This window comes from Callithrix jacchus, chromosome 22 (genome assembly GCF_049354715.1).
Source record: "Callithrix jacchus isolate 240 chromosome 22, calJac240_pri, whole genome shotgun sequence".
Lineage (NCBI taxonomy): Eukaryota > Metazoa > Chordata > Mammalia > Primates > Cebidae > Callithrix > Callithrix jacchus.
In genome coordinates this window covers 48,111,345-48,131,213 of record NC_133523.1, presented here as the reverse complement: position 1 = coordinate 48,131,213, position 19,869 = coordinate 48,111,345, and the positions used below count along the sequence as shown (strand labels likewise).

General features: G+C 55.4%; 1 protein-coding gene across 8 annotated transcripts in view; it reads left to right on the top strand.

Moving 5' to 3' along the window:
- The first annotated feature begins 3,084 nt into the window (after positions 1 to 3,084).
- PPP6R1 (protein phosphatase 6 regulatory subunit 1) overlaps positions 3,085 to 19,869 on the top strand; it is a 29,833-nt gene continuing 13,048 nt past the window's right edge. For 2 of the 8 annotated variants that reach the window (XM_054249316.2, XM_008988653.5), the window contains exons 1-5: positions 3,085 to 3,659; positions 14,771 to 15,003; positions 17,499 to 17,685; positions 17,774 to 17,911; positions 17,990 to 18,055. In XM_054249316.2, the coding sequence (XP_054105291.2) occupies positions 14,777 to 15,003; positions 17,499 to 17,685; positions 17,774 to 17,911; positions 17,990 to 18,055 (618 nt within the window). In that variant the 5' untranslated portion in view covers positions 3,085 to 3,659; positions 14,771 to 14,776. Of the gene's footprint in view, positions 3,660 to 4,374; positions 4,562 to 10,667; positions 11,037 to 14,770; positions 15,004 to 17,498; positions 17,686 to 17,773; positions 17,912 to 17,989; positions 18,056 to 19,869 lie in introns of those variants that run through there. The other 6 variants (XM_078360891.1, XM_078360890.1, XM_078360894.1 and 3 more) reach the window with 4 other exon arrangements.

Below are 19,869 nucleotides of genomic sequence, written 5' to 3'. Positions count from 1 at the left end.
AGCCTGGGCAGCAGAGCCAGACCCAGTCTCTTAAAAAGAAAGTTCCAATTCCAATGCAAACACAATTGTACATCTGCGAGGTCTGTGGGGTGGAAACCCAGACTTCAGTTCTTAAAGCCCTCACAGCTGCCCAGCCTCCATTTGAAGGGTAGGGACTAGCCACCTCCCTACCCGTCGGTCCCTGACCTCTGTGTTAAAACAGTGTGGCAAGGCCGGGAGCGGTGGCTCACGCCTATAATCCCAGCACTTTGGGAGGCCGAGGTGGGTGGATCACGAGGTCAAGAGATCGAGACCATCCTGGTCAACAAGGTGAAACCTCGTCTCTACTAAAAATACAAAAATTAGCTGGGCATGGTGAATGTGCACCTGTAATCCCAGCTACTCGGGAGGCTGAGGCAGGAGAATTGCTTGAACCCAGGAGGCGGAGGTTGCGGTGAGTCAAGATCGCGCCATTGCACTCCAGCCTGGGTAACGAGCGAAACTCTGTCTCAAAAAAATAACCAAAAAAACAAAAAAACAACAACAATGTGGCAATGATGCCATCATATTGTGGGGAAAACAAGGAAGCCAAATGCTGAGTAGAAGACGAAACATCCCTATAGATAAAAAGGAAAGGAATGCCTCTCTGTGATGGTTCATTTCAGGTGTGGACTCGGCTAAGAGGTGCCCAGATAGCTGGTGAAACATGGCTGTGTCTAGGAGGGTATTTATGGAAGAGACTAGCATTTGAATCAGCAGACTGAATAAAGATCTTCCCTCACCAATGTGAGCTGGCATTATTCAATCCATTGAGAGTCTGAACAGACAGAACAAAAAGGGCAGAGGGGTGAATTTGCTTTTTTTTTTCTTGAGACAGAGTCTCCCTCTGTCACCCAGGTTGGAGTGTAATGGTGTGATCTCAGTCACTGCAACCTCTGCCTCCCGGGTTCAAGTTGTTCTCCTGCCTCAGCCTCCGGAGTAGCTGGGACTACAGGTGCATGCCACCACACCTGGCTAATTTTTGTATTTTTAGTAGAGATGGGGTTTCACCACGTTGGCCAGGCTGGTCTCGAACTTCTGACCTCATGATCCTCACTTGGCCTCCCAAAGTGCTGGAATTACCGGTGTGCACCACTGAGCCAGGGCGGATTATGTCTTTCTTTGATCAGTGGACAGTGGCAGATGGGAGGCCACTGGAGACTTGAAATAGGCTAACACAGGTGGGCTTGACTGCTTGTGTACCTGCCTTTTATTATGAGATGGTGCCCTGAGTAGCCCGCTGCGCATGAAAGATGAGGAGCAGAACCGGTCTTACCAACCTTCATACCTGCAGCTCCAAGCTCACATGATACAAGCTACCGAGACTGTCATGCAATAATAGCTAATAGGGGCCAAACAACACCGTATGCAACACGAACACTGGAAACAGCAGGGACCAGAAGAGACAGGGCTGAAAAACCGTTCACCAGGGGATGCTGGTGAAGGCAACAAAGATAAAAGCAACTCTGGCCGGGCGCAGTGGCTCACACCTGTAATCCCAGCACTGTGGGAGGCCGAGGAAGGCAGGTCACATGCGGTCAGGAGTTCCAGAGGATCCTGGCCAACATGGAGAAACCCGTCTCTTCTAAAAATACAAAAATTAGCTGGGTGTGGTGGTGCACGCCTGTAATCCCAACTACTTGGAAGGCTGAGGCAGGAGAATCACTTGAACCTGGGAGGCGGAGGTTGCAGCCAGCCGAGATCGTACCACTGCTCTCCAGCCTGGGAAACCCAGTGAGACTCCGCCTCAAAAAAAAAAAAAAAAAAAAAAAAAAGCGATTAGAAGCTAACAGATGTGAAGGACACAAATTCATGATTGGAATTCTTTTTTTCCCTACCGGAGAACACAGGCGCGGGCCACCACGCCCAACCAATCTTTAAAATTTTCTTTTGTAGATACTGGGGTTGGTGGGGGGGGGGGGTGCTTCCTACGTTGCCCAAGCTGGTCTCGAACTCCCGAGACTCTAGCCATCCTCCCGCCTCGGAACTCCCAAAGTGCTGGGATTGCAGGTTTGAGCCACTGCACCTAGTCAATTTGCAGTCCTTTTTTTTTGAGACAGGGTTTCGCTCTTGTTACCCAGGCTGGGGTACAATGGCGCGATCTCGGCTCACAGCAACCTCCGCCTCCTGGGTTCAGGCAATTCTCCTGCCTCAGCCTCCCGAGTAGCTGGGATTACAGGCACGCGCCACCATGCCCAGCTAATTTTTGTATTTTTAGTAGAGACGGGGTTTCACCATGTTGACCCGGGTGGTCTCGATCTCTTGACCTCGTGATCCACCCGCCTCGGCCTCCCAAAGTGCTGGGATTGCAGGTTTGAGCCACCGCGCCCGGCCAATTTGCAGTCTTAAAAAAACAACTTAAGTTCCTCGCACGCACACGATTGTCACAGTAGGCCTCTAATACGGGTAGTGAGGGGGGCCATTAAAGTTGGGGAAGCTGAGGTTCAAAGCCAGATGGGACCTTCATCAGTCTAGACACATGGCTGTGCCTTTCAGCCTGATGCTATTAGAGGCGGCTTTGGGCGGATCTGGCAACAAGAAAGCCCCGGCCGGGACAGTCGTCTGCAGATGGAAAGGACTGAAGGCCCCTGAGGTTCCAAGGCGGCTTAGTAAGAGAGGCGGGACGAGGGCGCCTGGCTTCGGCTGGAGCGATAACCAGATCTGGATTCCACAAGAGCCCGACCCTGGAGCCAAAGCCGGACTTGATCAGAAGAGACAGAACAGCGAACCGATTTCCAAACGGAGCGAGTGCGAAGGGAAATCCTGGAGTATCGACTGGACCTTGGAACGGAGCCGTAGAGTAAACCGGACACAACAGTGAACAACCTAGTGCACACCAGCTCCTGCGCATTGAGCCTTCTGGGTTTATTCCGGGCCAGACCGTTGGCGCCAACGGACGCAAGCGCGTCTAAGGCGGCGGTGTTCAAGAGTGGGCGGGGTCGGGAGTGCTCCGGCGCACGCGCGCTGCACCGCCCAAGCGTGCGGCCCCTCCCGCACCTGCGCCGCGAGACCGCCACGGGAGGGCGGGGCCTCCTGCGTCGTCCGGCGCTAGGGGGATTGTGGGATAGTGGCGGAGGGAGCCGGTCGTCGGAGGGCCAGAGGAGGGCCGCACGGCCCGGAGACTGAGCGGTTTTGGGGAAGGGGTGGTTAAGGAAGTAGGCTTCGGCGTCCGTCGATCGCTGCTCGGCTCTGCGGCCCGTTTGGACCGCGGAGGAGGACGTCTTGCCCTCCCGCCAGGCGCTGGGTCGGGCTGTGGAAACCGGAGCGACTTCCCCCGTTTTCCCGGCTGAGGCGCCTGCGCGGGCCTCGCGACCCGGCTCGCCCGCGACCCGCCTTGGCCCGCGCGCCCACCTAGCCCGCGGACCCCGGAGGCGCCCACGCGGACTCGCGACCCTCCTCCGCCCGCCCCCCACACCACCCGGCGCTGACCCCGTCAACTCTGCGGGACCCGGCGCGCGAGGCCCCCACGACCCGCAGGCGCTTGCGCGGACCCCGTGAGCCCCGGCGCCTGCGCGAGCCCCCGAGGCCGCCCCCGCCCCCACTTACCGGGCCCCGCAGCAGGGGCCGGAGCCGCCGGCGGCGGGGCGGGGGGGGCGCCCCGATGAGCCCCGAGTGCGAGGAGCCGCCGCCCCCCCTCGCAGGTGAGCGGCGCGTTCCCGGACCCTGCCTCTAAGGCCTGGCCCCCTCGTCCTTCCCGCTCCGCGTCCCCTCCGGCTTTTCCCTCTGGGGACCTCGGTCGGGCTTTGACCCTTCGGGTCCTTCTTCGGGTTCCCTCTCCACGGCCCCCCGCTTCTTGCCTCTGGGGACCTCGCTCGGGCTTTTCCCCTCCGGATCCTTCTCCTTCCTTCGGGTTCCCTCTCCACGGCCCCCCGCTTCTTGCCTCTGGGGACCTCGCTCGGGCTTTTCCCCTCCGGATCCTTCTCCTTCCTTCGGGTTCCCTCTCCACGGCCCCCCGCTTCTTCCCTCTGGGGACCTCGCTCGGGCTTTTCCCCTCCGGATTCTTCTCCCTGGTCCCTCGCAGTCTCCTAATCTCTTCCTCTCAGCTCCCCGCCACCCCCGTCTCGGTCTCTTGCCCTCGGCCTTTCCCCACCGGCTCTCCCAGCAGCTGCGCTCAGTCCTTGAGCCACATCTCCGCTCTCTTGTCCTTCTGGCCGGTCCCCGGCCCCCTGGGAGTCTTTCTCCCTGGTTACCCTGGACTTTGCACCCTTCCCTCTCGCCCCTATCTCTGCCCCGCCACCCCTTCCGTGGCGCAGCCTCCATAGCTCCGTGGCCTGTCACCCTGGGGCGCAGGGCTGGAGGAGCGGGACTCGTCTCCACCTTGACCGAGCCTCTCCCGCCCCCCATCTTCTTGTGCAGAGGCACCTGGGAGCGGGACTTCTCTGGAGCAGCCACCCTTCTGGCCTGCTGAGGGCAGGCAGGGCGCCTGGCGCTGGGCACTGAGGAGAGGGCATCAGCCCCAGACCCTGCTGGAGGTGGGGCCGGTCCTTGGAGGGGGGACAGAGGCAGAACCGGACAGTCACAAGTCCTGTGTGTTGTGATCGAGGTAACTTAGGGAGCTGCAGGGGGCCACAGAGCTGCAGGCACTGGTGAGACTGGCTGGACGGATGGCTTTTTCTGTCCAGGAAGGATGAGTAGGCGGTGACAGATGGAGAGTGGGAAGAAGGGCCTTTTGGGGGAAGGAGCAGCACGTGCGGGTATGTCAAGGTGGGAACGCTGGAGCCTTGAGTGCAGATGTGTTGGGAGGGTGAGGGGCAGAGGAGCTCGGCCTGGGGTACTTGTCCCGGCCAATGTGACCCCTGGTTGGGGTCTTTTTTGCTCGCTGTTGTACACACAGACATTACCCTAAACACCCGCCTGAAAGGCAAGATGTTTCAGGAAAGGAAGTTGCTAGACTGTCAGGTGCAGTGCTGAGTTCACAGTTGTATAGAAACTGAGGTAGGATTTCATCCAGCCCAAGGGCCAGGGTCTAACTATCAGCGTGCAGTGGACTTGAGGTTGCCTGAAAAACATGATGAGTACTTGGTGTGCCTACATGCACAGTACACATGGAAATGCTCGCAGCCCCCGGCCACATGTGCTTACTAGTGGTAGAATGGCTGTTGGAGCTGCTTGTGCCGTTTAAAATCTTAGGCTTTTTCTTTTTTTTCTTTAACTTTTGCCCAGCTTATCATTTTGCTTAAGGTACGTGAGACCACTTAACTCTAGTTCTGGGATTGGGATCATGACAAGGCCGTTACCTCTCATTGCTAGAGGACCTTTTGTCAGACTAGACCAAGTCTGGCTTCTGCCTTTCCCACTGGCGAGACCCTGGACAAGGCCTGCCCTCCTCTGAGGGTGGTTCTAGGGATTCAGTGCAAGGTTTGTGGAAGGCTGTGGCAGAATGCAAGGCACAGTAAGCACTCTGCAGTTGGTAGCTCTGTGGATGATGATGATTTTGAGACTGGGTTTTGCTCTTTCACCCAGGCTGGAGTGCAATGGTATAATCATTACTCATCGCAGCCTTGAACTCCTGGACTCAAGTGAACCTCCCACCTTAGCCTCCTGAGTAGCTAGAACTATAGGCATGTGCCGCTATGCTTGGTCAATTTTTTGTATTTTTGTACTATGCCTGGCTAATGTTTGTATTTTTTGTAAAGTCTGGTTCTTGCTGTGGTGTCCTGCTGTGGTGCCCAGGCTGATTTTGAACTCGTAGGCTCAAGTAATCCTGCCTAGCCTCCCAAAGTGCTGGGATTATAGGCGTGGGCCACCACACCTGGCCGTTCTTTTGATTATTGTTTCATTGGGAGTGTCTATTACAGTGGTTCTCAGCTGGGGGCAGTTGTGTCCCCTGCAGCACATATGGCGATATCTGGAGGTGTTTTTGGTTGTTACAGCTGGAGGGAATGCTGCGAGTATCTGGTGAGTGGAGGTGAAGGCCAGGGATGCTGCCAGGTGTCCTCCAATGCATGGGACAGTCCCAACACCAAAAAGAACTGTCCTGCCCAAATGTTAGCAGCGCAAAGGAGACCTTTGCTCCGTTGCTGGGATATTGTGTGTCGTTGCGGCTTATTTGCACCGTTGTGACTCATGAGCTGTGTGTTGTGTGAGTTGTGTATTGCGAGTTACTACCATATTTGTGGCTGTTAGCTTTTGTTGGATTGTCTACTGTTTCTTTCTGTTAGAGGAGAACTTACTTGTCTGGTCTCCCTTCCAGTTTTGTTTTTTTTTTTCTGGGATGTGTGGTCCAGTGACCTTAGCAGAACACCTTTCTCTGGCTTCAGTCTTCATTAGTTCAGCAAGCAGCTTTACTTGGGCCTGGCCTTATGCTAGATCCTGGGAAGCCAGCATCTTTCAGGGGGAGGCAGATGACTGGACAGGCACATCCTGTCACAGAGCTGAGGCTCACATGCTGTCCTAGGGTGACTGCGGGATGCTGTGGAAGCAGCATGGAGCAGGCCCCTAACATGGATGCAGTTGGGGAGGCTCCTTGGAGAAAGTGGTGTCTGTGTGGAGGCCTGAAGGACCCAGGAGGAGCTAGTCAGGCTCGTAGGGCTCAGGGAAGGTAGAGGGAGCAGCCCAGCCCGGCGGAGGGCAGTCAGGTGTGGCACCCACGCAGGAGGTAGCAAGAGATGAGGCGAGAGAGGTCTGGGAGCTTTGGTGAGAGTAAGGGGCCTTCCCAGAGTAGGAATCACTTGGGAACTGCCTTGGTGGGGGCTCACCTGCCTTTCCATGCCAAACTGGTTTTCCCTTTGCACACCAGTTTTGTGGGTCTTTCTCCAGGGAGTGCTGCCTTGCAGGAACCCCATCTGTGAGGTATTTCCCACATAAGGAAACTGAGGCTCAGTGGGGTGAGATCCTTGGTCTAGGTCACAGAGATTTCAGTTTGGTGGATGTAAAATGTGAACGCAAGCCTTTCAGATTTCGGATCACACTGACATTCACTCTGCCCCATTCTGTTTTTCCAAGAGCTTTTCAAAATCTGTTCATTGATCTTTTCCTTTTTTTCTTTAAACCTGTGGCCATTTCGGGAGACGAGTTCTGAATGTGGGCAGTAAGTCCCCATCCCAGTCCTTGGCCAGTGTTTCTAGAGTCTTCTGTTTCCTAATTATTCCATCCCTTGATGTTGGACCAGGGCTGCCAGCTCCCCTGGGAGGGTGTGGTTTTGGGGTCAGAGAGGGGGAGGCACTGAGGGTCCTCTTTAACTGGGGACCCTCCCCAAGGCTTTCCCAAGCCACAGGAAAGCCCTAGCTCATCATCTTGTTGGGCCTTGGACAGGTCCCCCTTCTTCTCTGGCCCCAGTGGCCCCTTCTGCCAAATTGGTGTTCCTAATTCCTCCTTGCTGGGTGGTGCTGGGTTTTTCAGCTGGCACATACCATAGGGCCCGCTCAGAGGTGGTGGGGTTGCTGTTGCCGTTACTGTTACTGTGTCCCTAGAATTGGGTGTTCCCAACCCCCTTTCAGATTTGGCTGAGAGCTGCCGGAGGCTTGGGGATGTTAGAGGGAGACGGTCATGCTGTCCTCTGGGACTCTGGGCCCTTTAGGGAGCTGGGCGCTGGCCAGCCTGCTGCCGGTAGCAGGCTCTGTCCCTTCCCAGGGCAGCAGCCAGGTGGCCAGGTGTTGGAGCTTCTGCTGAGCCTTGAGGCAGCTCAGGTGGCTGTCTCTGGAGGCCCCAGAGACCTCCATGCCCTTGACCTCCATTTCTGGGTGCTTGTGGGTCAGTGTAGGTTAGGAAGGGGTGACAGATGAAGCCTAGGCCCACCAGTTCCCTGGCAGCAGGGCTGTGTTTGGACGAATGCTGGCAGCAGTGGGGACGGCTCTGTGGGAGCTGCAGTCAGTGGCCATCCAAGTGGGGGAAGAAAGAGGCTGGCAGGCTTCTGAGGGGTGGCTGGTGTTGAAGGCCCTAGAACACCACAGCAAGACAACAAACCAGAGGCGGTAGTGCAGAACTGGAGGAGGCAGAGCGGCAGAGCTAGTTTTCGTTTTTAATGGCTTCCTTTCTCATTTACAATTTCCCCTTCTTCCGTTTGCAGCCAGCCTCATGGTTTTCAAACGGTAGCTTAAAACTAGTGGTAGTCACTTCCGCTTTCTTGAAGTTGCTAAAAGTTGCTAAGAATGGGGGTGGCGGGGTACATGGTGCCTGCTATAGTATCTGAGTGGTCTGAGGAAAAGTCCTTGAGTCACTTAGGCAGATAGGTAGTGTCTTTCTCCTGCTTTCCTGCCGTTAGCACCATCACCTTTGGGGTAGCCATGGTCCCCTAGCTGTTCTGCCACAAAGTGTCTGGACGTGGCTTCGGGTGGACTGGAAGGGACTTGTACCTACCAAGCTTCTGCGGTGTTGGGGCCTCCTGCTTTAGCTCAGTGCCTTTTCACAGCAGCTTGCCTTGGGGGGCTGTGTCCCCTTTTCATGGATGAGGAAAGGAGACTCAGAGAAGTTGAGTGCCTCGTCCAGGTTTACGTAGTTAGAGAATGAGAATGAAACCCACCTCTCCTGTGTGATTCCCAGGGATTCTAGCAGGTTTCATTACGTTGGAAGAGGGGACTGAGAAGCAGGGCTTCAGGCCATAGTGCATTCAGAGTTTGTAGTGGGGGAAAGTTTTTTCTCTTTTTTCTTTTTTTCTCATCTTACATCTTTGCATCTTAATTCTGTTTAGAGCCTGAGAATTGATGTTTGTAGAGTGTTGACCCCTCCCTTGCATTTGAGTCTTTCAGCCTGCTCTGATTTTCAGAGGAGCCACTTGAAGTTTAGAGTTCAAGGGGCTGCCTGGGTTCTCGGGGCCATGGGTCTTGGATGCCACCATGCACCAGCAAGTACCTTCATGTCTCCTTCTGGCAGCCCCTGCCCCAGTTCTCTGGGAAGCTGGGTTTGGGGAAGAAGGCTGACCTATTCCCCGAAGCAAATGGTTAGGCTATAGCAGGGGTAGGGGGCTTGGGGGCTGAGTGCACCCTTTAATCAGGTATCTTAGAAGTGAGCGATGGGCCTCAGTATTAGAATTTCTACCTCTTTCTTATTTAGAGACCAGGGCACACTGGAACAGACAGTATCCTGGCTCTGCCACTTGGTAGCCCTATGGCTCTGCTCCCCTGGGCCCCTTTTCCACAGGAGACTCTGCTGGAATAATAAGAATTCTTCACTTGGTCTCAATGTGGAGACGAGACAAGCACCTGAAAGTCCGGGTACAAGGATTTTCTGCAGATTCTGGCTTGGTGCGTCTCCTATCCTGCCCCCACTGTGGCGGGAGCTCACTTGGCTTAGGACTGTTGTTTGTGAAGGATGGGGAAGGGGTAACCTGGGTGAGTGCCCCAGGGCAGAGCCTTGGCAGCTTCAGCTCTGTCAGGCTGACCGTCATCTCATCAGCTTTGGGGATGCTGGGACATCCATCTGTACAGGGCCTGGGCCTGGCCATGGCTCTGGCCCTGCCATGGGCGATGATGGCTTAAGGCAGGTTTTTTTTTTTTCCAACAGTTTTTATTGAGATATTCCATACATTTCATCCATTTAGAGTGTACAGCCGGGCACGGTGGTTCATGCCTATAATCCCAGTGCTTTGGGAGGCCGAGGCAGGCAGATCACTTGAGATCAGGTGTTCCAGACCAGCTTGGCCAACACGGTGAAACCTCATCTCTACTAAAAAAATACAAAAGCTAGCCGAGCATGGTGGTGCATGCCTGTAGTCCCTACTACTTCAGAGGCAGGAGAATTGCTTGCACCTGGGAGCTGGAGATTGCAGTGAGCCCCGATTGTGCACTCCAGCCTGGGCTACAGAGCGAGACTGTCTCAACAGTTCAGTGGTTCTTAGTATAATGACAACATTGTGGAAACATCACCACAAGTGATTTTGGAACCTTTTCTAAAATCACCCTTTCCTTTGGGAACCCCCCAATCCCCCGCAGCTTCTGGAAGCCTGTGGCCTCCTTCTGTCTCTGTGAATTTGCCTGTTCTGGATACGTCACATAGCTGAAAGCCTAGCATGTGGCTCCTTGGGACTGGCTTTGCTGGCATGGCACAGGCAGCCTGTCGGCCTGCCTGGTCTCTCATGGAGAAAGAGGCTGTGTGTCTGTGCTTGCCACGTGTCTCAGTGTTTTGCTCGCTACAGCCTTAGGCCGGAAATTGGCAGAGTCATGATTGATTTGGCGGTTACCCCTAGAGATTATTCTGGTCCCAGGTACACCCAGATCAGGAAATCCATGCCCCCTCCCCCTGCTGTCAGCATGCTGGTGAGTCACCTTTGCTGAGCCTGAGTTTTCTCTTGTGTGACATGGGCACTTGGTGGTCCTTGTCGAGCAGAATGGGAAGTAGGGGACAGTCCCTCTGAGAGGTCTAGCATCTGGGCAGAAGTGGAGAGATGGGGAGTGCACACGGAGGTTCCTGGAACAAGGAGGGGACACAGTTCTGTTTCCTCATGTAGTGGTGGTGCCGTCATCACTCGACATTTGGGAAAACACACACCCACTGCCTGCCTGGGTCAGCCCCCAGGGCCAGCCCGGACCTCCTGAGCCTGTCCTAGGTGATACTGCACTTTCCCCCACCTCCTGATTTAGGGAGCCCAGAGGAGTGGCTGGGAGGGGCTGAGGTGGGAGTGATTTCACTTTGCCCCTGCCCTGACAGGTACAGCAGCCTCCTGCCTGGGAGGAGCTGGGGCCTTGTGAAATGAGGTTTGCTTTGCAGCTAATATTCGTGAGCGTTTATTGCCAGGGCCAGGTTCCATGCTAGCTGCCGCCCTCAGGTGCTCATGGTAACCTGGGGGAAGGTTCTAGAGGAAGCGTTGTAGGACCACGAGTGTGTACCTCCAGCACTTCATTGCTGTGTCCCAGAGATGCTTCCAGGTGGCAGGTCAGAGTGCCCAGCTCAGGGAGACAGTGGTGGACAGAGGCGGGGCTGGGGGCTGCTTGAGCCAGGCAGGCCAGGGAAGGCCCTTCTGAGAGGTGAACGCTTGGCAAGAGATCCGAGGATGAGAAGAAGTGAGTTATTAGGACAGAGTCGCCGAGGTGTATCCAAGCTTGGTGTGTTCTGGAAACAGACAGAAGTCCAGCGTGGCTGGGGTGAGTAGGGAGCGGGAGGGAGGCCATTGAGGGTCCCAGGTGCTGACCCAGTGAGTGAATGGGTCTCATTTTCCCTTCAGCTGGTTCTGCATGGCAGTGGGGAGGGGTGAGGCACAGGGAGTGTTGGGGGGGGCTGTAGTTGGGTGGTCGTCATGCAGGCAGAAGGGGTGGGTTCTAGTTATGTTTGGGGAGCTCAGCAGTGCCTGGGTCGGGAAGGGAGGTCTGAGAAGTCCCTAATTTCTGGTCGTGACAGGCCGGGAGTGGGCTGTGCTGTCACAGCTGGGCCAGGAGGGCCTGCCGCAGCCCTCCACCCTGAATCCATAGGTTTCTGCTGAATAAGCACTAGGTGCTGGGGACAAGGCGGACTGGGAGCTTACCATCCAGACAGGTCTGTGCAGAGTGGGCCTGGAAATGACAAGCTCCTCCTTGAGGTGAGAGTCAGGGTCACTCTGACCAGAGCTGGTCCCTCAGGCAGAGCGAGTGTGGGAGCCAGCCCGGCCAGAACTTGCTCTTTCATCCCGTAAGTGTCCACTACACAGGCCCTGTGCTGGGGACAAGGACAAACACCGAGAATTCAACTTCTGAAGACTGAGAGTGCCTGCTTTGCTGCCCACCAACCCCTAGATCGGGAAATGGGCAGTTACTTTGGTGTGCCTCAGTTTCCTTTCCTGTAAAATGGGGCCATTCCCTGGAGGGTGGTTGTGAGAGGTGGTAGAGGTAATGGCTGTGAAGTTATGAAGTCCTTAGAAGAGCAGTCAGCACAGCGCAGGTGCCGCAGCCGAGCAGCCGACACCACCGTGTCATTGCCTGGAGTGCCTGGAGTGCCCCCATCCACTCAGACCCATAGGCCTCCTGGATGTCTGTCCAGCACTGTGCCTCAGGCAGCCACAGGCTGTGCAGGAGACACCTGAAGTGGCAGTCCCAGGAGCACTGCCGAGGTGGCATGGAGGTCAGTCAGTGAGCTGGCTGGGCAGGGACACCAGAGCCTGGATGCAGGCTTGGTGGAGTGCACATCACTGAGCAGATAGAGGTACTCATGTTTGTGCTTTAGAAGGATTTTTTTTTTCCTTCCCCAAGATGGAGTCTTGCTCTGTCACCCGGGCTGGAGTGCAGTGGCGTGATCTTGGCTCACTGCAGCCTTCGCTCCCAGGTTCAGGTGATTCCCCACCCCAGCCTCCCGAGTAGCTGGGACTACAGGCACACATCACCATGACCAACTAATTTTTTGTATTTTTAGTAGAGACGGGGTTTCACACTTCATTATAAGTGTGAGCCACCACGCTGGCCTTAGAAGGATTATTGGGAGGCTGGGTGTGGTGGGTCACACCTGTAATCCCAGCACTTTGGGAGGCTTAGGCAGGCGGATTACCGAGGTCAGCCTGACCAACAGGGTGAAACCCCATCTCTACTAAAATACAAAAATTAGTCGGGTGTGGGTAACACAGGTGCCTGTAGTGACAGCCACTGGGGAGGCTGAGGCAGGAGAACCCCCTGAACCTAGGAGGCGGAGTTGTGAATCTGGATCGCACCATTGCACTCCAACCTGGGCGACAGAGCGAGACTCTATCTCAAAAAAAAGAAAAAAGGGATTATTGGGAAAAGTGGGCTGGTGGAGGGTAGGGACTGAGTCACTGGGTGCTGTGGAGTGGGACCTGGCAGCCCTGAGAGGAGCAGGGGTTCAAATGCCTGGAGTCTGCTGCTGCCTCCCTCAGTTCCCCACCCGCTGCCATGACTGTTTTTGGTCACAGAACTCTTTCCTCAGCTTCACCTTCACCTGTCATTGGCCAGGTTTAGGGACCCATAATAACATACCAGGATTATTGCCAGTCTAGACTTACCAAGGCAGACTGGCAGCCTGGGAGCGAGATCTGGACCACAACCCGCCAAGCTGAGCCCAGCCTTAAGGTGGTCACCGAGGCAGGCATAGGTGGACGGGCAAGGAGATCCTTGCTCTAGGCTGGCCTGGCTTCAAGTGATGGGGGAAGGAGAGGAAGGGAGGCCCAGGAGGCATTTGACCTGCCTGAGGCCATGTGTGAGGCTCTGGCCTGACTGTTGTTAGCACAGGCTGCTCCCCTAAGTGCCCGTGAAGTCTCTTCCCTGGGCCTGGTGCTCCATGTGTCCCTGTCTCTTCCCTGGGGACTGGGGCTGAGTCAGGCCTGGGGTTGGTGGGCACTGAGGTGAGAGGGGCTCAATGAGATGGGAGGCCTGTGCAGAGGGGGAGATTGAACTTGAAGAAGGTTCAGAAGGTGTTGTCGGAGAGGGACTAACCTCTGGCCTGGGAGCAACAGTGATGAGGGTCTGCGAGATAGGCACCCTGGCCTCCTGTGCCGGCTTTGCTCTGTTCTCAGCATCCTCTGTGGTGACTTGGGGGTAGCAGTGGTCTCTGCCTTAGCTGGTGATGCGGTTGTCAGGAGGTAGGTGACGAGTATGAGCTCTGGTCAATGCCTTAACTGTGGTGAGAGCTCAGTTGGGACCTCCTGCGCAGGTCACTTTGTTGTCTGTTGGGACCAGATGGCCTTTGAGGTTGCAGGATGCTGCCTGACTTACATGGGCTTCGGTTGCCCCTTGTCCTGTGTGGCAGAGTGATGATAGCAAAGCGCTGCTTGTGAGCTTGGACGTCATGTGCACAGCACACGCGCAGAGCCAGGACCATCGTCAGGTGCTCAGAGCACAGGTCCCAGGTCGGGTCTGCAGTGGAAGGCCTGTGTGGAGGCTTCGTAGTTCTTCGGAGCATGCCGTAGTGCGGGGCAGGGGCTCAGGACGGTGTTACCTGACATCTGGTTAATGCTCTCTGTGTGTTTCCTTACTGTCAGTGAGTTATCTGCGCAGGAGTGTTTGGGGGCTGGAACCAGGCTGAGGAACGAGGCACTGTCCTGAGGGCGGGAGCCAGCTCCAAATAGGGGCAGGGTCGGGGCTGGGTGTTGCCAGCTCACTTTGTTCCTCCGCAGAGCCTGTCTGTCCCATCCTGGGTTCCTTCGGGCCCTGGTCAGTGACTATTCTGGGAGCCCCTCCCTTCCAGCTTTTCCTCTTCCTTGTCCCAGCCCAGGTGCTGGGTGAGAGGATGGTTGGGGTGTGTTTGTGTGTGAGTGGTGTCCAGGCAACAGCCACAGCCTGGAGACGCACAGACTTCCTCTCTTCCCCTGACACAACCCCATGCCTCCCACGCAGCCTTGGGTGATTTGCTGGGCCAAGCAGCAGCTGTGGGCTGGAAATCATTGGACATTTGAGTTTGCTCAACAAATATAGGCTGAAGCAAATTCAGAACCAGAGTATCAGGCCCCACCCTGTAGTGCCCCGCCCAAAAGTAGGGATAGTGGTTGCAGACCCTCATGGGGGGACAGGGCCCGAGGCCCCTCAGTGCACAGTGTCCAGCCCCTCCTCACAGGCCCTGCACACGGTCCACACCTAAGGACTTAAGGCCTTAGGCCTTGGGTGTGAAGTGACCCCCTGGACCTTAGGCGAGGTGACCTGGAGGCTTAGATGGGGGAAGAGGGGTGGGCTAGAGGGCACCTACAGGGCCCTGGTGCTTGGCGAGAGTCTTGAGCATGAGTGGTGGACGCTGAGCCTCCGGGCAGCTCAGGTGGGGCCAGGCTCAGCGTGAGGGAGAGGGCTGGGTCTTGGGGAGAGGCTGTGCTCAAGGTGGGCATTCAGCCCCTGTGGTCAGTGCCTCATCAGTCTCCCCAGGGACACCCCTGGGACGTCTGACCCGGCGCTGGTTGTGTCCATGCCTCCAGGGCGCCATGTTTTGGAAGTTTGACCTGCACACAAGCTCGCACCTGGACACGCTGCTGGAGCGGGAGGACCTGAGCCTGCCCGAGCTGCTGGACGAGGAAGACGTGCTGCAGGAGTGCAAGGTCGTCAACCGCAAGCTGCTGGACTTCCTGCTGCAGCCGCCCCACCTGCAGGCCATGGTGGCCTGGGTCACCCAGGAGCCGCCAGCTAGCGGCGAGGAGCGGCTACGCTACAAGTGAGTTCCCCAGCTCCTTTGGGTTTGAGGAAATGGAGGCAGGGCGCAGCTCCTGGGCCAGCCGGTGCCGTGTCAGCATCACACACCTTCACTACATAAGCCTCACAGCTGCCCTGAAATGCGTCAGTACCAGTAAACTCCAGCCGGTGCCATATCAGCATCACACACACCTTCACTACATAAGCCTCACAGCTGCCCTGAAATGCGTCAGTATCAGTAAACTCCAGTTTGGGTTTGAGGAAATGGAGGCAGGGCGCAGCTCCTGGGCCAGCCGGTGCCGTGTCAGCATCACACACCTTCACTACATAAGCCTCACAGCTGCCCTGAAATGCGTCAGTATCAGTAAACTCCAGTTTGGGTTTGAGGAAATCGAGGCAGGGCCCAGCTCCTGGGCCAGCCGGTGCCGTATCAGCATCACACATACCTTCACTACATAAGCCTCACAGCTGCCCTGAAATGCGTCAGTATCAGTAAACTCCAGTTTGGGTTTGAGGAAATCGAGGCAGGGTGCAGCCAGGCCCCTGCACAAGGCCACATACCTCACCCGGTGTAGACCAATACTGGGCTCTGAAGGGCAGTGGCATAGTCATGGGTCACGGAAGGAACAAACGCCTGGGCCCCAATGATCCCCCAGCCTCAGTCTCCGTAGTAGCTGGGACCACATTCGTTTGACAACATGCCCAGCTGTTTTTTCTCTTTATTCGATGCTTTTTTTTTTTCTAATTTCTTATTAACATTTTTTTTGGCTGAGTGACGTGGCTCATGTCTGTAATCCCAGCACTTTGTGGGGCTAAGATGGGCAGATCATGAGGTCAAGAGATCAAGACCATCTTGGCCAACGTGGTGAAAACCCATTTCTACTAAAAAATACAATAATTAGCTGGATGTGGTGGCACGCTCCTGTAGTTTCAGCTACTCAGGAGGCTGAGACAGGAGGATTGGTTGAACCCGAGAGGCGGAGGTTGCAATGAGCCAAGATTGTACCACTGCACTCCAGCCTGGAGACAGAGTGAGACACTGTTTCAAAAACAAAAAACAAAAAAAATATTTTTTGGGGAGTGTGAAGCGCTTGTCTGCTATTGAAGACACTTTAAAATTACTTTTCTTTTTCTTGAGACAGAGTTTCGTTCTTGTTGCCCAGGCTGGAGTGCAATGGTGGGATCTTGGCTCCCTGCAACCTCTGCCTTCCGGATTCAAGTGATCCTCCTGCCTCAGCCTCCTGAGTAGCTGGCATTACGGGCATGTGACACCACACCTGGCTAATTTTGTATTTTTAGTAGAGATTGGGTTTCTCCATGTTGGTCAGGCTGGTCTGGAACTCCCAACCTCAGGTGATCTGTCTGCCTCGGCCTCCCAAAATGCTAGGGTTACAGGCATGAGGCACCACGTCTGGCTAAAATTACTTTTAATCCAAGTGAGACTCAAAAGACTGTATTTTTTTGCTTGTTTTGTTTTGTACTTTGAGACAGAGTCTCGCTTTGTCACCAGGCTGGAGAACAGTGGCATGATCTTGGCTCACTGCAACCTCCGCCTCCTGGGTTCAAGCAATTCTCCTGCCTCAGCCTCCTGACAGCTGGGACTACAGGCACGCCCCACCATGCCCGGCTAATTTTTATATTTTTAGTAGGGATGGTGTTTCACCATGTTGGCCAGGATGGTCTCGATCTCTTAACCCTGTGATCTGCCCGCTTCAGCCTCCCAAAGTGGTGGGAGTATAGGTGTGAGCCACTGCGCCTGGCCTGTTATATTTTTTTGAGACAGAGTCTTGCTCTTGTTGCCTAGGCTGGAGTGCAGTGGCACAATCTTGGTTTACTGCAGCCTTTGCCTCCCAGGTTCAAGCCATTCTCCTGCTTCAGCCTCCAAGTAGCTGGGATTACAGGTGCTTGCCACCATGCCCAGCTAATTTCTGTATTTTAGTAGAGGTGGGGTTTTGCCCTGTTGGCCAGGCTGGTCTCGAACTCCTGACCTCAAGTGATCTCTCTGCCTCGGCCTCCCAAGGGGTACCTCCCCACAGTTGACAGGTCGGGCCTGGAGCATGGCCTTGAGTGGCATGCTGGTGGGGCAGCTCTTGTCCTGGAGCTATCAGGTACTGGGTGAGAGTTTGGAGAAGGGAGGCAGGAGGTGAGGTTGGAAGTTCAACAAGGTCCCAGGAGTCAGCCGGAGCTGGGGCAGTATACGGGTTTGCAAGTGAAGCCGCTGAGAGGCAGAAGGGATAAGCATTGCGGTTGGGGGATCAGGAAGCTCCAGAGCTTCAGGACCAGGCTTTTCTTGGGGTGGTAAGGAGCCCAGGATGGGGCGGCCAGGTGTTAGCAGTGGGAGGAGGCCAGCTGTGGGCTCTTGGTTTCTGCGTTGATCCTGTCCTCTGCCCCATCATGCTCTTTCTCATTCCCGGACTGGGGTCTCTGTGGCTCCAGGAACCCAATGCCTCGTGTAGAGAAGAGGGTGGAGCCTTGGTCCCCGACCTAAGCCACCACCCGCCTGTGCTTGCCTCCCAGGTACCCCAGTGTGGCCTGTGAGATTCTGACCTCAGACGTGCCCCAGATCAATGACGCCCTGGGTGCTGATGAGTCCCTCCTGAACAGGCTCTACGGTTTCCTGCAGAGTAGCGGCAGCCTCAACCCGCTGCTGGCCAGCTTCTTCAGCAAGGTCATGGGCATCCTCATCAACCGCAAGACAGACCAGGTGCCCTGGCTGCCACCCGGGTACCACCATGGGGTGGGGTTGGTAGCTGGGCCAGGTCACATGCGTGACGCAGCCCGTGTGCCCCCAGCTCGTGTCCTTTCTTCGGAAGAAGGACGACTTCGTAGATCTGCTGCTGCAGCACATTGGCACCTCGGCCATCATGGACCTCCTGTTGCGCCTGCTCACCTGTGTGGAGCGGCCCCAGCTGAGGCAGGACGTTGTCAATGTGAGCAGGGCCAGCTCCTCTGGGGATGGAGGGCTGGGCCCATGGACGGTGATGCAGCCCCTGCCTTCTCTCCCTCAGTGGCTCAACGAGGAGAAGATCGTCCAGCGGCTGATTGAGCAGATTCACCCATCGAAGGATGAGAATGTGAGTGCTGCGGTGCCCCTGCAGCTTCCCCTTAGAGTCTGTTCCCCGTGGCATCTCCCTGCTTTTGAAAAAGGAATTGGGGCTGGATGCAGTGGCTCACTCCTGTAATTCCAGCACTTTGGAAGGCCATAGTGGGAGGATCGCTTGAGCCCATGAGTTTGAGACCAGCTTGGGCAACATAGTAACATCCTGTCTCTACAAAAAAATTAGCTGAGTGTGGTGGTGCACACCTGTAGTCCCAGCCACTTGGGAAGCTCAGGTAGGAGGATTGCTTGAGCCGGGAGGTCAAGGCTACAGTGAGTCATGATCACACCACTGCACTCCAGCCTGGGTGACAGAGTGAGACCCGGTCTCAAAAAAAAAAAAAATGAAGGGGTGAGAAAAGAGAGCATTGAGAACCAGGTATATCCATGCCCTTTGAGAAAAGGAAAGACACTTGGCTCAAGTGATTCTCCCACCTCAGCCTCTGAAAGTGCTGGAAAGATTTTATTCATGACCCAGGAACTTGGCACATAATGGTTTGCAGGGAGGGTCCTCCTCATTGACTGTCTCAGGCCCCGGCCCCAGCCCCACATGCTTCCCTTCCCACCCTGGCCTGTGCTGGCTGCTGGGCCTGGCAGCTTTTTCCTGTCTCCCACCTAATTGAAACTCTCTCCTTCCAACAGTCCATCTAGCAGTCTTGCTTTCAAGGTCCCTCTCTTCCTCCCATTTAGCTCTGGGGGGCCCCATGTCTGCGTATTTTTCCAGCTTAGGTCTGCATCTCTGCCCTGGTGCCCAGCACAGGGCCAAGTGTAGAGTGGGTGTTTGTCAAGAGCCTCAGATCCTCGAGGCCACTGAGAGTAACAGGTCCTAGTGCCAGATTCCGCTTCTGAGAGTACACAGGCTTGCAGAGCAGAGACATATCTCTGGGCTTACCCAAGCTGGGGCCTGTCCCCGTGAGGGCCCTAAGGCATAGTCCAGGGGCCACACAGCCAAGCTCTGGCAGCTGCTGGTTGGGTTAGACTCAGCTCTGCTTGTGCTTCTCTCTTTTTTCTCTTTTGTAGCATCTTTACTGAGATAGAAATTACACAGCAAAAGACTCACGCACTGACGCTTACAATTCAGTGCTTTGAGTGTATTCACAGCGTTGCTTAACTATCATCATGTCAGATTTAGATTATTTTTCATCACTCCAAAAACAAGTCCTGCCTGTAACCCCAACACTTTGGCTGAGGCTGGAGGGTCACTTGAGCCCAGGAGTTTGAGACTAGCCTGGGCAACATGGCAAGACGTTGTTTCTATAAAAAAAACTTAAAAATTAGCTGGCATTGGTGGTGCATGCCTGTAGTCCTAGCTACTCAGCTACTCAGGCTGAGGCTGGAGGATCTCGGATCCAGGAGTTCAAGGCTGCAGTAAGCTATGATTGCACCACTGCACTCCAGCCTGGGGTGATGTAGAGACGCTGTATCTTTTTTTTTTTTTTTTGAGGCAGAGTCTTGCTCTGTTGCCCAGGCTGGAGGGCGGTGGCCCAATCTTGGCTCACTGCGGCCTCAACCCCCTGGGCTCAAGCTATCCTCCCCTCCACCTCCTGAGTAGCTGGGACTACAGAAACGCACACCCACTCTTAGCTAATTTTTTTTGTATTTGTAGAGATGGAGTTTTGCCATGTTGCCCAGGCTGATCTCAAACTCCTGGGCTCAAGTTATCCTCCCACCTTGGCCTTCCAAAGTGCTGGGATTATAGGTATCTGCCATTGCACCCAGCTGAGACCCTTTCTCCAGAAAAAAGAAAAAAAGATATCCTGTGTTTATTAGTAGCCCCTCCCAGTTTTCCTC